This window comes from Rutilus rutilus (assembly GCF_951802725.1).
Source record: "Rutilus rutilus genome assembly, chromosome: 25".
NCBI lineage: Eukaryota > Metazoa > Chordata > Actinopteri > Cypriniformes > Leuciscidae > Rutilus > Rutilus rutilus.
This window is the reverse complement of record NC_140229.1, coordinates 70001-88164: the sequence shown is the minus strand read 5'-3', so window position 1 is coordinate 88164 and position 18164 is coordinate 70001. Positions and strand designations below refer to the sequence as shown.

Here is an 18164-nt window from a genome sequence, read left to right as displayed (position 1 = left end):
ACACACACAACCCTAACTAACCCTTGATCACAAGGACATTTTGGGTTTAACTGGACTTCACTCACACACTCTCAAACACACACACAACCCTAACTAACCCTTGATTAAGAGGACATTTTGGGTTTAACTGGACCTCACTCTCACACACTCTCAAACACACACACAACCCTAACTAACCCTTGATTACGAGGACATTTTGGGTTTAACTGGACATCACTATTAACTCCACACATAGCAAGAGTACCTGTATTATAGTTAACCATACTAAACCAAATCAACTATTCTACATTAAAGAGTGAATTCACAAATGATTGTGCATCTTTTTTCTGCCACTAAACCTGTAAAAGTAATACGCACATCTAAGGAAATAGTGCTACAATGTGCTGTTGCTATATCAGCCAAAATACACACATTTGGTGCAAAATTAACCTGGTTGGAGAAAATTCAGTGATCAAAGATCAGCAAGTTGTACACTTCATACAAGACTAGTTTAAGGGCAATTAGATGAAGAAATTCAACTAGACAACCAATAAAACCGAAAATTAAACTGAAAGGGCAATCTTTTTTTTTGTGCAAATGGTAAAAAAAAGGCTCAACAACTGAGATCTAATGAAGACATTTATGGGACTAAAGTGCATCAGGGAATGTGCCTCAAAATGACCTCAGCAACACACTGGAAATAAAACTTTAAATTGCCTTCCAGTAAATGCATGTATTTGTACATTTCTTTCAAAACAGTGTTTTAAAAAAAGTAAATAAAAGGATGTCTTAAACACTAAATATAGTCTTGACTAAGCCTCTTCTGGCCCAACAACATTTAGAGAACTTTACAGAACAAAACCCACAGACATTAATGGAAGGCGACACTGATCTCTCGAAGAACTCTAAGAACGTTTCTTTTTCAACATCAAACCTCGGTTCCTCACGAAATCCCTTATATTTTGGGCCGTTCTTTCTCTCAGAACAGGGTCCTCGGCAGTCTTGCACTGCTCACACTCTGCCTTTGTTGCGAGGTGTCCCTTTGAAATATGGACTCTGAAATGTTTCATGACAGCATTCACTTCATTTGGGCTCCATGGCCTTTTCACAATTCTCCTCGATTTGGTCTCTGTAAAACAAACAATCATATACATACACATATGTATACCTATACACCTATATGTATATACTTGGAATAACTTTAATATACCCAAATGTTTAAATACCTCTGGAGTTCTCAGTTTCATCCTCATTCATTTGTCTTTTTCCTGAGGGGTAAAAAGCAACAATTAAAATGTATTCCAGCCCTACAATCCAAACAGTTTCGGACCATGTGAAATATCAGCAGATAAGCACACAGGGAAAACTAGTCTCTGGTCCTGTGTAACACAAAAAGGACCACATTTACACTGAATTACTGTGGAAGATAAAAAATAAAACATGAACCCAAAATCAACATGTATCCTTTTTCTCAAATAAATATCTAAAATATATGTGCACACACATACCTGTGGAGCTGTCAGCCTCACCCAGGCCCATTTTTGTTTTTTCTAAGGGAAAAAAAGCAACACTATTCCTCTTCTCTACATGGCAAACAGGTATATAATATAATATAATATAATATAATATAATATAATATAATATAATATAATATAATATAATATAATATAATATAATATAATATAATATAATAAATATGAGGGCTCTGAGCCAGTTCAAGGAATGAGAACAAAAATGGGGGAAAAAAAAATGAAATTTTAACAGGAATATACAAATGAAAACGAAATCAAGTTTATTCGTTCTGACCAGAAAAGATTATTTGAAAATACCATTAACCAGTTAGTTTATTTATTTATTTTATTTATTTTTTTTAGAGGTGGGCATAGATTTTTTTTATCTAGATTAATCTAGATTAATTTTGAAATTAATCTAGATTAAAATGGCTCATTTAAATTCTGCCGAAGGCATTCAGAATATGTGTGCTACCCAAATAATGATACTTAAAGTCTTTGAGAACAGGTTTCTCAAAGCTGTTCAACTCATAGACTGTAAAAGGTTACTACTGTACTGTTACCGTCCGTAGGCAACATTAGGTAGGCCTGTTATTAGGGGTGCACCGATCCGATATTAGGATCGGATATCGGCCGCGATACTGATAAAATAGCTGGATCGGGGATCGGAAAAAATAACAGATCCACGGGCCGATCCAGGTTTTTTTTTCTTTTTTTTTTCTCGTTGTCGCAGCAGAACCTACGTCATTCGTCAGCTTCACGCGTGTCGCATGCTAGAAGCAACATGGAGCGAGCCAGAGGCCGTTTCTCAATACCAAGTACGCAAACTTCAGACTTGCGTCCTCCTTGGTAGTTCGGACTTGCCAAGTTCGACTCAGGAGAACGAACTCCCGAGGACGAGAGGACGCGAGTCCGGTTATTCTGCAAATGGAACAGCAGCGTTCTTGATCGCGTCACTCAGCTCACTCTGGCTACTCCGGTAATCCCTTTATGTATATTTTAGCCAACAATAAAACGAAGTATGTTATAAAACACCACTCTGCCTCTTTTCATTTAAAAAAAAATCTTAAACATATTAATGGCCACATAAATGTGGTTCAGGCAAACGCGTACATTGATTATCTTTACTGCATATTTATAACAACACGAAATATAAAACACAACCCTGCTTCTTTTTGTTTTCATTTTTAAAAATATGAAACATAATGATCATTAAAACTGACATTTAAATTTGCCATTGCTGATTAAGTGAGCATTCAGGTCATGTTTGTGATGGTGGTGTGACACGTTTGACCAATACACAGTTTTTTTGTTTCCACCGCTACATTTAAATTTTTTTTTTGACATTTATTTAAAGAAGTTTGATTATATTCTATTTTCGATTTTGAATGCACAATTGTTTTTTAAATAAATAATACAACATTACATACATCTGTTATTTTGTCTTAGTTATGTTTAGTTAGTAAAGTCTGGTGCCTTTAGTCTCTTCAAGGAAGGTATTTGTGGAAGGTATACAGTTTATTATTAATTCAACTATAGTATCAGATCGGTATCGGGTATCGACAGATACACAAAGCCCAGGCATCGGTATCGGTACTGAAAAAGTCGGATCGGTGCACCCCTACCTGTTATTATCAACTACTATAGGCTATCAATTAGGGATGGGCGATATTGCCTAAAATCCATATTGTGATATACAATATTGCAGCCTCTTGTGATAACGATTATGATAAAACCATTTCAGAACAGGTTACACAGACCCTGCTAAACCACTGCTAAATGTTTTTTTGTTTTTTTTTAAAGGGTGTATGTAGTTTTGAGAACATATATTGTGCAAAACTAAGTATACAACAATTTTGCAGATAAATGAAATTTAAGTACACTAGCTGCAGAGACTTAAGTAGGTCTAATGTTTATTATGGCTTGGAGCTTATGAAACCCCAAATTTAACTGATGTCTTTTCAGTTAAAAAGAAACAACAACGATTCTTAAAATCGGGCGCAGACAAGAGAGTATGTGCTACACCACTAAGATATATGATTGGGAATAATACGCGCGCGCTGGTATTCAGTGATATCATGTCTCGTTTTGAATTTGAGGTGGTAGAACGGATTAGTCGTGTGTTAACTTACCGAACTGTTACCCCATACACTTAAATCCGAACCAAGTCCAAATAATGGATGTTGAACCGATCTTTTTCACCAGCTTCCACTTTCAGCCGTGTTTACTTAAAATGATGACGAATGATGCGTTGCAGCCGGGTTTACCTCACGGCCGCGGGTAGATTGCGTCATCATAGCTTGTGTAGTATAGAGCAGCTCCCAACCCAACTTGGAGAATAGATTAACGGCGATTTTTTTTTAATCACACGATAAGAGTCTCGAGCTAACGCAGCACGTTAACGGCCCACCACTAAAATATATATATATATATATATATATAATTTTTATTTATTTTTTGTTCTGTTTAATGTTTTAATTTGTCAGTCAATCATGAATTCAAATAGTATGGCCTATGCTGACGCTGACACATAGTGAGTGAAATGCAAATGCTCAGCTGTCAAGTCAAGATAGGTTAGTCGCCATGTCAATATGCTGGCATTAGCTTTTGGATTTCAGAAGTTTGTCTGAGGAAATGTCACCATGGCAGATAATATCCAGGTGTTTTGAAACCAGCTAAAATTGCAGGTTAACTGCTGCCATTCAAACAATTAGTTATAAAAAATTTATAAAAAAAAAAAAAAGATGTATGGCCAGACTCTTCATGTGTCAATTAAGCTCAAATAGATGTACGATGTTTTGTGTTTTGGGTGCTTGGTTTGTTTTTTGTTTAATACATTTGGCCAAAATCTTATTAAAGATTATTAAAGTGCTATGCAGAGTCTGCATTGGCTATGACTAGCCAACCAACACCAGACTAAAGCCGGAAGTATACTTTTTTTTTTTACCACAGTCTAACGCAAAGCCTTGCAAAGTATACTTCTGACTCGTACACAGGCGTTTAACTAAATTTTCAAATAAATTTTTATATCATTATTATTATTTTATTTTACTATTGCCCCAGTTTCAGAAAGGAACTAATAAAGTAGCAGTGGTTGGGACATATTTTAAGTATCAACCCCACTTAAAAAGATGCAATCTAATTCGGTTTACATGAAATAAGCTTCTGAGCAGGTTTAAGTTACGGACCACTATAGCAACACTATGACAGCAAGTCCAGACGAGCACTGAAGAACCAAACAATCCAAGATCATGCCAAATCATCCACAATCAAATCCCACTAACTGAGTTTGCGGCGTACGAAGAACAGATCCCAGTTCCTTACTAAACCTTGCATTGAAAACAAGACAGTCTCCAAAGCGTGCGCACCTCACTAACGACTGAGTAGGTGGAGATACCGTATGAGGTTTTGTCGACAGTTTGAGGATGCACTGAGTTATGAGGTTTATTCACAAGCTCTTAGCATCAAGTTCAATTCAATTTCTGGTATTAGTTATTAACCAGTATGGTTTCTAATCAAGCCGTTGAACAAATGTAAGGTTGGATTTTTTTTATTATTTTTTTAAGCCCTGGTTAATATATAAATATACATAACATACCGTTGGAACTTTGTCCCGTCCTGGGTCAACTCCATCCCTTCTTTGCTTCCCACAACCCAACTTGACAACCCAAATACATTTACTGGTATTAGTTATTAACCCCCTGAGGTCGACAATCGCGCCGGCGCGATAGGCTCGCTTTTTTTCAGTTCAGTTCAAAAGAAATTAATTTTGCTCTGTTGACTTTGATATTACAAGCAAGTTTCATACATCAATCGATTCTGTTAAATGTGTATTATTTTTGTGTATACTCACAATAAAAACAAAGTGTTGTGCTTTTCGCCAAATAAAGAAAAATAAACGTGATGCGAGCTCTGCCTTCTCTCTGTCAGTGAAGACCATTCTGAAACGCATCCGAAAATGAACTAACTCAGCGAATACTCAGTCAAACAGGCATACAGACACACAGGCATGAAGCTTGAATTATCTTCTTTTAAATGAGGTAATTTATATAAAAAACAAATATTCTCATCTTGTGAAATCTGTATTAAGAGAGAGCGATTCCAGTTGAGCTAATTAGAGCTAATTCAAATGTAATGTGACCCCGCCCACGGAGAGCGCGTGCTATTCAAACGCAAATTACTGAGGCAATCCAAGCAAACCTGTGAACGCCCCCATAGGCTATCAGCTCGAGAAAACACACGTTTAATCATATCATTGTAGCCTACGTGTTTACACCATCTGGCAGCGCTGTGAGGAATAATAATAATGGAAAATCTACCTCCGAGTGCGGGTATTGCAGGAGAGAGGATCCGAATATGTAGTAAGTTTTTTTTTCCTTCTCAAGTTACTGTGATCGCGTTTCTGTGAATGAATGAATGGCAGAGATGTGCGCTGTTTATCACAGCTCGCAAAAAGACACTTTAAATTTAAATTGCGTCTCTGTGTGAATCAATGATGATGTTTTAGCAAACTGTATTGCTATACTGAGTTGAGTAAAAATCGACAGAAATATGTTGAAATAAAATGTATTTGTATAAGCAACGTATTAAACTGCAAATTAACATTTATATTTCTTATAATAAAAATGAAAGACCTATGTTACAGATATATGAAAGACAACATTTCGTTGATTAGTTTTGGATAGATTATACATTTTTACTGTAAAATATCTGCCACCTCAAATAAGCTTTTGTTTGCCAATATTTGCTCATGTTAAATATAGTATGTTTTGTCAAAAATAAAGTAATCAAATAATCAATCAAATCCTTAACTTTGAAATATGTATGATAAAATGTATACTTTAGTTTTTACAAAGAAAGATTACACTTGAATTGTTGTTGTAATTGTAACCTTTTTAATAAAAAAATATATTTACAAGGTAGATGTAAACAAACTATTAAAAGGTAAATATAAGCCTTTTCTTTAAATAATTTTTATTGTGTTTTATTAGTGACAAATTTGGGGAGAGGATAAATATTCCAAAATTGAAAATACAGTATGAGAATTAACTGCACAATTACTAGACATGTTTTCCTTGGATATTATAGGCCAAATTGCAAGCACAATATGTAAGAAGAAAAATAAAAAAAGAATTGAGATGCTTCCAACTGTTGCTCTTGCATTCTTGTGGCTCAGTGGCTCACCTGAATGAATGGCTAATTAAGTATGCAGGCCCCATTGTCTCCTCAGGTGTGAGCCACTAAATATGCATGATCTGTGACGCCCACTCCGCATATTGCCTTTCCAAACAGAAAGTGCTTTGCAAAATTCAAATCAATGTATTGTGTTATGTGAATGATAAGGCAGGGTGATTTTCACATCATTTTGAAGAAAAAACACTAGGTGATGACATCCATTAGACAAAAGTCTTATTGGCACATATTTAGAATGTGTTTTATGGCCTTATTTCAGAAACTTTAGTTTTTAGTTTTTTCAATAACCATGCATAAACATTATTCTCTCAAAAATGCAGACATGTACATTCTTGTTACTCACATATTATGGTAGCCCTGTTTGTGCTAAATAGTGTGTAATTTTTTTGTTCATAGTTGCACCCAGCAACTGAAAAAAGCACAAATGTCAGGGCAGGTCAGAACATCTCAAGGACCCCAAAAACACCTTAGACCCCAGAGGGTTAACCAGTATTGTCTCTATTCAAGCCATTCTCGGGAACGATAATGTTGTACAAGGAACGCATGAACAGAAATGTAGGGTTGGATTTTTTTTTTTAAGCCCTGGTAAATATATAAATATACATTATAACATACCGTTGGAACTTTGTCTCATCCTGGGTCAACTCCATCCCTTCTTTGCTTCCTACATTTAGAAAATGAAACCATACTTAAACTTGACAACCCAAATACTTGGTTTCTGATAATCAGAAACCTGAAGTAGTGAATACACTATACCACTGATGCTCACTGGAATTAAATTCATTACATACCTCTTACTCCAGAGACAGGCTCAGACTCTTCATTGTCGTCATCGCTTCCTTTTTCCTCATCTAAATCCAGATCAATTTCATCTATAGAAAAACATATGAAAAACATCCCCACACACCTGCATTAGTGCACATATACAATTCTTCAACTTCCTTTATCTAAAGAAATGAGAGGTACTCAAAAAAAAAAATAAAAAATAAAAAAAAAACTCATTCACCTCAAACACATCTTTTCTGAGTAACCTAATTAGCTTCAAAGTTTTTCTCTACATGTAATTTAGAATTGCCCTGTTACTATACCGTAACATTACTATTATCATATAGAATAATGCACATACCTTTGATCTCAATTTCATCTAGAGACTTTCCTTGGAAATTGACAAGAGTTCCTTTCTCCATTGCCAAGAGCAGCTTTGAAATTTTTGCAATTAGTCTCTATGGACCCGAATGTCGTGGCCCAAAAAGTTGGCTAGTTGATCAAGCTTATTATCCTTAAGATTAAGAACCTGGGACATTGTTGCCACCTGCTTACGGAGCTGTGTAGACCGGAGATGTTCTGGGTGCTTTGCACCACACTGACTTGCAAAAAGCCTGATGCAGTCCTGTCCTCTGAAGAAGCTGGTGGGTGAGCACTTTGGTCTTCCAAATAGGAAGGGGTTGTCCCTGTCTACTTCACATGCATCTCTCTTGTCCACAAGAAGTTTCATTGCACTGACAAGTTCAGGGTTTAACAAAATTGTTAACAAACTTTCTTGCCCATTATTTCCACTCTGCTGAAATGCTTGGACATTTTTTGCTCAAATGGAGAGAGACTGACGACGATATCATCATGGAGCTCAGTCTGGTCTCTTTTCCTGAAACACTCAAGCGTCATTTTTGAACCTCTCCTGCACGACGTCTATTAAACATTATTACTTGTGCAAGTGTCACTTTGGCGAGTTTCTGCATATGTTTGTGAAGACTCATGATGTTTTAGGCTTTCAAAAGCATCAGCTGATTTTTTCTCTAGATGCTGGTGGAGAAGCTGCACATCATGTGTGAACAGTATAGTTGATGGTTTGTTGAACTTTGATTTGCTCAAAGTAGCAAGAGCAGCATGGGAGACATGTTCTGCCCATTCACTTGAGCACAGTCGTTTGAATCGCTCTGCTGCTTTTGTCATACCATCATCCTCTGCTGCGATAGCCCTGCAGAGAATGATGTCACCGATCTTGTTGAGCGAGTGTCCTAACTTCAGCGCAAGGCTTGGTGTCTTATATGAGTGGCTCTTTTCATCGTAGCCAGCAACATCTTTCACAGCCTCAATGAATTTGTAAAAATTGTTTGGCTTCACAGCATCTTCGAAACTAAATATGGAGTATTTTTTTCTTAAGCTGAGCAAGAGTCTGCCCATTTCCCGAACCTTCTGTCTGATGTATTCGGATTTTGTTGGATCACTTCCATTCTTGTTGTAAAGACACTGACTCAACTGCAGTATGAGGAAATAATTTCGAACCACAGATGAAATGTCATCTCTCTTCATGTTTCCCAAAATCTTCCACACCTCTGGAGATATTGCCTGGGAGAATGTTGACTCTGCAATATCAGCCAAAACTAAGACTTTGGCCTTACCAGTTGCTTCAGACTCTGAAAACATCTTTGAAGGGCATCTCCGTGTATGACGCCACAGCTCCTTGCGAACAAACAGGCCTTTACAGTATACACAGTGAACATATGTTTTGGTACTCAATTCAGTTTCTGTTCTTCCTGGTCGCCTTCTAACTTTCAGTGGTCCACTTTTACTTTCCATAACCTCTTGATTATGTTCATAGTTGCCTCTGTTTCATAATTTCTCAAGTAACCTTTTTCTGTCCTGGGAGTGTTTAGGGAGCAAGAATGCGGCACTGTCTTGATGCTTTTTAAGGTGGCGGGCAATTTTAGACTGAGGTTTTTTGCAGACATAACAGTAGTTTTTGTGGGTAGAATTGTTTTTTGGTGGGGGGTTTGGCACATTGTCAGTCTCTGACCGTTCATAAGAAGACACTGCTGGTGTATTCTTAAAACTCTGAAGCATCTCAGGATTGCGTGTTGTAGTATGATCATCACATATGAGGTCTTGAGCAGAACTTGATCTGACCATTTCTTGATCAGTGGAAGAACAGGGAAGGGGTTGTGGTGGCACACTCTTTGCTCTCATAGAAGACTCTGAAAAAGCTGGTGTGGCCTTATAATCAGAGGTGGAAAGAGTACTGAAAATTTGTACTCAAGTACAAGTACCGTTACATTGCTGAAATAATACTCAATTACAAGTAAAAGTACTGGTGTCAAAAAAGTAATTAAGTAAAAGTACAAATTACTCTTCTCAAAAACTACTCAGAGTACTAGTTACTAATTACTTTTTAGCTGGCGATAGTTAATGCATTACCAATAAAAATATTCAACAAAATCATAGATTTATGTAGAAAATAGCTACTTTTAACACGTTTTTACCTGATTGTCAAAGGACATTAATTAGTGGATACTGGAATTTCTAACTTCAATATGACACCTTGAAATATGTCAATATTCAGTAGGCCTAGCCTATAATTTTTAATACCATCGGGAAAACTACTACATACTAAATATTTTAATATCTACATTTTTGTCCATCCATTTTGTCAAGGCAATCATTATTTTCAAGCATTGAAAAGCACAACACTCATTGTAACAGTAATCTATTTGAATGGAAAAGTTTAATTCAAGTCTTCTGAAGAGACACGTCCACTTTATAAGGTGAGATTTTAATTTAGGCTTTTGTTTAGCAGCTACATATTTAAACATTGATCAATAACCATTACAATAATCTAATATTTACTCACTCAGGGTATTTGTCTTTACAATAGGGTAACGTGAACTGCTGCAATAGCTCACACACAGCACAAGGAAGCTTGATTTCAATTCAAACTGAATTTAATTTGCAAAAAGACTAGATTTTTCATAACTTTTGACAGCATTTAATTCAAGAGCATGGAGAGATTGGAGCTGGACGTCATTTGAGTCTGCAGTGAGAACCACTTGGAGAGATTCGCGATTGCACATGATATGACACACAGTCCGAGAGCGCACACTCAATATCCGAGTCCAGTTCGTATTTGAGAGCTCGCGTCCAGTTTTCTGCGATTACATGAATGTGCCCTCGCGTTATAATATTGTTCGTGACATTTGCCATTAAAATATGCCATAGAAACTTGCAGGTATTAATAAAATTATGCGTAATAGGCCTACCTGCAATCCCGCGCTGAGAGGAGGCGGGTGTGTCAAACTCGCTGTCGTTGAGATGAGAGAATGAGAACGCGCAGCTGGTAAAATATAGATATTTTGACAATACTACTATGTAGTTTGTTGTTCCAAACTTTCAGTCCAGCCATTAATCACTCTGAGCTCCTCGCCTCCTTCATGATCAGCTCTTCAAAACCTGCTGCGACTGCGGCAGCTTTCATTCAGTCCAAATATCAGGGGTTTTATTGGTCCGTTTACGATCGAATATTTTTATTGGCTACCGAAATGCCATTCAAAGATTTGAATATCAATTCAAATTGTACTCAGTAACGAAATGTGATTTTACAAGTAGCGAAGTAGATTACTTAGCTTAATATGTACTTGAGTACAAGTAAAATTACAGATTTAAAAATATACTCAAAAAAGTACAAGTACCCAAAAAAACTACTTAATTACAGTAACGTGAGTAGTTGTAATTCGTTACTTCCACCTCTGCTTATAATATGGTGGATTGCATATATTGATAGATACACTATCATCACTATCGCTATTTTTTCTAGAGTCCGGGATGAAGTCATCAGAGGAAGATTCTTCAGTGTTTTTATCAGCGCAAGGAGAATACTCTTCATCATAGCAAGATTCTTCAAAACTGGAAAATTCAACATCTGGCTAAAAAAAAAAACAACAACAACAACAAAACAATAATAACAAAACTAACAAAAAAACAATAACAACAAAACTAACAAAAAAAACAATAACAACAAAACTTATTAAAAAAATAATGTACCCTGCTTACAGTCCAGCACAGTTTTGATGGAACAAACTTGAAATTTTTTATATAAAAGAAGGTGAAGAAAGAAATTAACATACCAGTGTCATATTCTTCAGGAAGCAGGTTTTGTGCCATGATCTTGAACATACTGAAACAATATAAAAATAAGCATGCTTCTTTTAGTTTTTTTACCAGATTACTGCTCATTTTAAAATGCCGAAAACAATAGGTATGCCTTTGAAATAATAATGATTTGAATAAAACTGCACAAAAAACGTTTAATAGAAGGCCATTTTGTTTTCAATACAACAATGAACACACATACAAACATATTTATGAGTGATGCAGATACTGACATTTGCATGATAGGCCAAGCCATTTTCGACTTGACACAGGTCCACTGCAATCTTCACAAGAATCCAAACTGGAGATAACAGCACTGTGAACTTCATGGTGGCACTATAACAAAAAGGATTTATTAAATCAACTTCATATGTTAGACATAGCACAACTTTCATTCCAGAGTGTGGTGTGAATGGGCCTTAACTGTTTACGTCTCTGTGACTGAAAGTCACAAAGCATATCCAGATTGAAAAGTGTGCATATTGGGTCTACAGCTTATCCACAATAAAGAAGCTGACACATACCCAAAGCAACATCTAGGGCTGGGCGATATGACCAAAATTGCATATCCCGATATAGCTCATTTGATATCCCGATAACGATATACATAACGATATAGCAATTTTTCTGTTAATTCAGTTCATGAATAGTCTACCGTAAATCCTCTAATATTGGCCTGTATTCCATTACCGGCCGGGTCTCTAACATTGGCCGGTCTCGCTGTTGGTGGAGGTAAATAATTATTAGAACCAACGTTTTTCTGGGCAGGCCACAACATTATGCTTGTGATAGTAACATGCAAATACCACAGGGGGGCAATGTTTGCTAACGAATCCAAGCCATAGCTACGGTAGCCTGGTCATGTCAATCACTTCGCTCTTGACTCGCACGTGACGTGAGACTTCAATCACCGGTAGGCTAACGTTGTTTACCATGGCAGCCGCGGAGCCAAAGAGGATTTTTGGCGAAAATCTATTTTTTAACCCCCTGGGTTCGACAATCGCGCCGGCGCGATAGGTTTTTTTTCTTATAAGTGCAAAAGAGATTCAAAATATTCTGTTGACTTTGATCTTAATTACGGAGAGCGCGCGTTATTCAAATGCAAATAATCTGAGGCGATCCACGCAAACCTGTGAACACCCACAATCAGTTGGATATGTTCATTTTCAGGTTCACCTCGTTTTGATTGCGAGGAGCAACGGATCCGGTTGAGGAATAGGTCAGTTCTATATTTGCTTTGTTCTAATCGCAATAGTGTCTGTACACGCAAAAAGACTGTTTAAATATGAATCGCGTTTCTCTGTGTGTGTGTGTGTGTGTGTGTGTGTGTGTGTGTGTGTGTGTGTGTGTGTGTGTGTGTGTGTGAGTGAGTGTGTGTGTGTGTGTGAATGAATGCACAGATGCGCGCTGTTGTGGAGCTACTAACAGGTTGGGTTGGCTGGTCATCTAGTTGAGAATTAACTTACCCTGGTCTGAACCGCGTCTACTACCGTCTTCCTCCATGTTTGTTTATGTATTGCAGCGTGCATGGGCATGCCGTGAGGTTAATTCTGCCGTAAAACGCCTTATCGTGGCGTAAACGTGGCATAGCCTTATATAAAACGATAGACATTTTCTATCGTCCAGACGATATATTTCGTCATATCGCCCAGCCCTAGCAACATCTTTTCCTCAAACCCTAACCCTGACATGACGGTCCTCGTAGTGGAGAACTGTCCTTACATTTCAGGTCAGTGTCATGCCCATCCCCCAACACACCAGTTATGAAAATGAATGAACAGGGCAAGGTACATTTAACTCGAATCTGAGACGTCACAACAGCGTATTTAAGACGACAGTCCACGTCAACCAGTCTAGTATGATGTCCAACCAACCTACACTTAACATTGCCTGTGTCAAAGAGAAAAAAACAATGAAGGCACATGCGCTCACTCACTTTCTTTCACTGATGAGGAAAGATTCAGACTGCATTCAGTCACAGCCACTGATGTCTCGTCACACAATTCCTGTAATTGTGAGAAAGACAGGTACAACACTGAGGCAAGGGTGTTTGCCAATTGGCCACCACGACTAATTCTAGTATCAACCAAAGTCTAAAATATCTAGTGTCACTTTCATGGCTACGTCATGCACAAAGCAGAAATGCAGATTTTTTTTAATAATCTGCATCATATAAAAAACTCAAATTCATGAAATGCAGAACATGGTTGACTTTCAGTGATAAAGTCTTTAAGAGACTCACCCTTAAACGCCAAGGCCAAGAGGAATCCCCATAGTTGTATGTGACCTCTTCATCTGGAAAGATATGTCTTATACTAAACAGACACAGGTGTGGCCTTCCGTCAACAATGATTGTCTTGACTTTGCAATTTGGATTTCTGTCATCATCATTCACCAGTCGTCCAAGTGAAGAATCCTCTTTTGTTGCATCTATGCTGTGAGAAAAATAGTGCAGTAAGAAACTTAAAACATAAGACACACACTGAAACATAAGGTTCTAACCGAACCTAACCTATATTCTAATACACATTGTGACAGTTAACTTCCTAACAATTTAATAGGTCAGATGATCCACTTAAGGTAAAAAATACCCCAGTTGAACAATAACCATGTTATTGATTATCACTAACTAATAAGTTCCTAATGTTGTAAGAACCCTAGCAAATCTGCTATTGTAATAATAATAGTAATAATATTAATCATCACAATCATAACTGTTTTTATTAGAATGACATGCAACTAGTTTGCTCTGAATATGAACCAAAAATAAATAAACCAAAAAAGAAACAGCCAGCTTACCAATACCGTGTTCCATTCCATGTGAAGTCAAACAAGTAGTTGCCTTGAACATCTTTAACATGTTTACTTTGAGAGAGAATCCCACGGTATTCAACAACAAAGGTGGATGGTTCAATGTGCTCAAGTGCAAACACACCTCTCCCTAAAAGGGCAAAATAATATATTATAAAAATAAAACATGAACCCAAGTGCACCTATATGTTACACAGCGAACCAACAAGGTATACCAAGGATAACTTTTAAAGAGTTAAATCCTGTAAAACTGTGTGATGTAATATGAGGTGCAGGAAGTGAAAAAAAAATTTAAAATCAAGCATTGGTTTTCACTGTGATAAAGCCTACTAGTTGAATTTGGTTACACTATTCTCTGTATACATCATTTTAAGTATTTATTTTAAAATAATAAATTTTAAAAAATGGCGTAAAGTTTTTTTTTTTTATCTCTTAACCTTTATGAATATGAGCGGCTGACCCAAGGGTAAAATGTGTTAATGTGAAAGATCATGTCCAGACAGCCAGCAATAGGCCTACTTTCCATTCTTACAAGCAGAGCCGGATTAACGCAAAGGCAAACTAGGCACGTGCCTAGGGCCCGATTGGCGGGATGGGGCCCAGAAAGAGGGACAAAAAAAAAAAAAAAAAAAAAAAAAAAAAAGTACAAATGTCCTATCTACAATTTATTTCAAAATTTATTAATTAACTAAAAATAGTGATGATGTTTATCTTAACCATAGACTGTTACATTACGTCACATTAACGCCAGCCCATGACTGTATAGAGGCGCCAGCCAGTTAAGTCCGAGGGGACGTCAGCGGCGGTCAACGAACGCATCCATCAGGTGCTGCGAGTGCGAAGCAAAAGCCTGAATAGGCACGCAAAGAAGCACAGCTCGTAATGCAGGTCATCGATTTTGGAGTGATTGCAATGTATTTTAAATATAAACTTGTGGGCTACTGTAGATCAGCGTCATTTCTGGAAAAATCATTCACCGCTTTGTTAGTCTACAAGTTTAAAAGAGCGCGAGCGTCATTAACGTGCCCAGACGCGACGCTTTGAATTTGCGCGTACAATGAATAACATCGCGTTGGGAGCTGACTAGTAAAAAAGCTACAAAAGTAAAAGACAAGACGTTTGTATTCAAAGTTAAAAAACCAACACACTGCAACATTTTTAAATGTTTCAAATAAAGGATCTCATATGGGTCTATCTTCTATATTCTGATGCTGATGATTAGATAATACCCTGACATCATAGCCTATACGAATATTAGTTTAGAATTTTTTTCCTGCTCAGTAGCGATCGTATCTTTCTCTTCCACTTGATTTGTGTATAGCATATTTAAGGTAGCAATGCAATACATATCATATTACTGATATCAATAATATGACAATATCTGCAGTCAATATTGATTAAATGGGAGGGAAACATCCTGCCCATAACGCAGCTATGAAAACAATTATAAAAGCACGTTCATGTTCATCTACTGAAGTGGTATTCTGGAACTGTGAATAAACTGAATAAAACAGCAAAATAACAACAAGAACAATAACATCTTCATTAAACAAAAAAGAGATTACCTTAGATAAAGTTTGATGTAGTAGGCTACCAGTAAAAAGTCTGGACCCATTACTATTTTTAATGTTTTTGAAAGAAGTTTCTTATTATTCTCTACAAGCCTGCATTTATTTGATCAAAAATACAGAAAAAAAAACAGGAATATTCAGCGAGCATGTGTTAAATATATAAAAGTGATAGTGAAGACTTTTTGAAAACAACTTTTTAATAATCAAAAAAATCCTGAAAAAAAGCATCACATGTTATAAAATAAATATTAAGCACCATTTCTAACATTTGATAATAAATCAGAATATTATAAAGTTTTCACGTGACACTAAATTCAGCTTTGCATCACAGAAATATATTTTAAAGTATAGTAAAATAGAAAACCATTATTTAAAATTGTAATAATATTTCACTATATTATTTTTCTGTATTTTTGATCAAATAAATCCAGGCTTGATGAGCATAAGAGACTTCTTTCAAAAACATTAAAAATAGTAATTTGTCCAAACTTATGTACTGTGTAAGTAAAAAATATACTAAATTTAAAATTAAATGTTGTAAAATAAAAAGGTTAGGAATCATATTTGTTCCAAGTGTTTTTTATTGGGGGTGGGGGGCCTCCAACATGAATTTTGCCTAGGGCCTCCAAATGTCTAGAACCGGCCCTGCTTACAAGTGCATGCCTAGGCTACTTTATGATTTGATTTGCCTGCAGTCTGAACATAGTCAAATTACCTTATGGTGCACAACTTACCTTTGTATGTGTTGATTTGTCGTCCCTCAATGAAGGCTTTGTCTTATAAATATATATATATTTATTTATGCTTTAAATACAGTACATTATTGTCAGGCTGTAGTCTATATCAATAAATACAACATTTTACACATAAATAGTTGTGAGGTTTTTGAGGCTTGTTACTTTTGATTAAAAAACAGTATGATTTCAAATTCAGTCCATTTTAATAGCATTTTATCACTCTCTAATGTGGCACCTCAGATCAAACGAAGCTAAACTCATTATGTTAGAAAAATTAACAATAGAGAGAAAGTTTTAGAAAATCTTACATGTATTACACCTGATTTACATTAAAATAATCAATATAAAAACGAATTGGAAATAGAATCGAAAGCATGTGAATTAAAATTGAATCATAAAATTTCTGCATTAATCCGCACCAGCACATATGATAAAGGAAAAAGGGGGATATACGCGCCTAATGAAGAAATAAAAAATATGGCACGATAAAAGTCCAAACACTAGTCTAGTCCTAACAACGTTAGAAAAACAGAACCCGATCAGATCGACATTCTACTACATATGTCTTTCCATTTGCTTCATTAGATGGGCTGAACTTAAGAAAAGGGATTATAAAACGCCGCTTTTTACGCCGTCTTTGTCAGACAGAAGCGCCGCAGATTACGGCGCATTATGGATGGCCTGCGGCGTCAGAAACTGCATTGTTGACTGGATAAAAAAAACGGCGATTTTGCGGCGTTCGTCTTAAACGTCGTAAACTCCGGCGTTTGGAGAATGAAAGGCGTTTCGTTAGTGGCGAAATTTGAACCTTTTGGCGTTCCATTTAACCCATTTAATCCCACCGGTCACAATAGTGACTGTAAAAAAATGTTTCATTTCTAAGGCTATAAAATTTTTACTGAATGATCTATCAATGCATTTCCAGCAGATATTGAATTAATAAAGGGTCTCAATGAAATATGTGCAGTGTCGCATGTTTACTGTAAATTGTCACATGACCAGAGCTGTTTATTTCCTGTTTGCGCCAAGAGAAGAGGATGGCAGCAAGAAAGCTCAGAAAGAATATGTTAGTAAAGCATGTTAACATAAAGATAGGACATAGATTTTTGGTACATATAATGTTTAAGGTGTCTAGTATTGATATATGCATTTGCAATTACTCAACTTTTTTTAATGTGGTCATAGAACTCACAAACATGTCAACGGCAACAATAGTGACCGGTGGGATAACCCATTGTATCTACATGCTAATACACATAGGCTAACTGTTCTACCTTACTTTCTGCTGCTACCTAACTTTCTACCTAATTTTACACACAGAAACACAGAAACACACACACACACACACACACACACACACACACACACACACACACACACACACACACACAGAAACACACACACAGAAACACACACATAGAAACACACACATAGAAACACAC

General features: G+C 36.5%; 1 protein-coding gene across 1 annotated transcript; it reads right to left on the bottom strand.

Moving 5' to 3' along the window:
- Positions 1-606: 606 nt before the first annotated feature.
- Positions 607-8840, bottom strand: LOC311285469 (uncharacterized protein). Its single transcript, XM_084401115.1, has 5 exons — positions 7475-8840; positions 7299-7347; positions 1488-1529; positions 1206-1247; positions 607-1108 (listed from the first exon to the last, which is right to left on the bottom strand). The coding sequence occupies exons 2-5, from the start codon at positions 7315-7317 to the stop codon at positions 885-887; spliced, it is 327 nt and encodes a 108-aa protein (XP_084257241.1). The 5' UTR covers positions 7318-7347; positions 7475-8840; the 3' UTR covers positions 607-884.
- Positions 8841-18164: the final 9324 nt, after the last annotated feature.

Coding starts and splice junctions, on each gene's coding strand:
- LOC311285469 (XM_084401115.1), bottom strand. Junction 1,248..1,487: donor TGAGGCTGACAGCTCCACAG/GTATGTGTGTGC, acceptor TTTACCCCTCAG/GAAAAAGACAAATGAATGAG. Junction 1,109..1,205: donor TGAAACTGAGAACTCCAGAG/GTATTTAAACAT, acceptor TTTGTTTTACAG/AGACCAAATCGAGGAGAATT.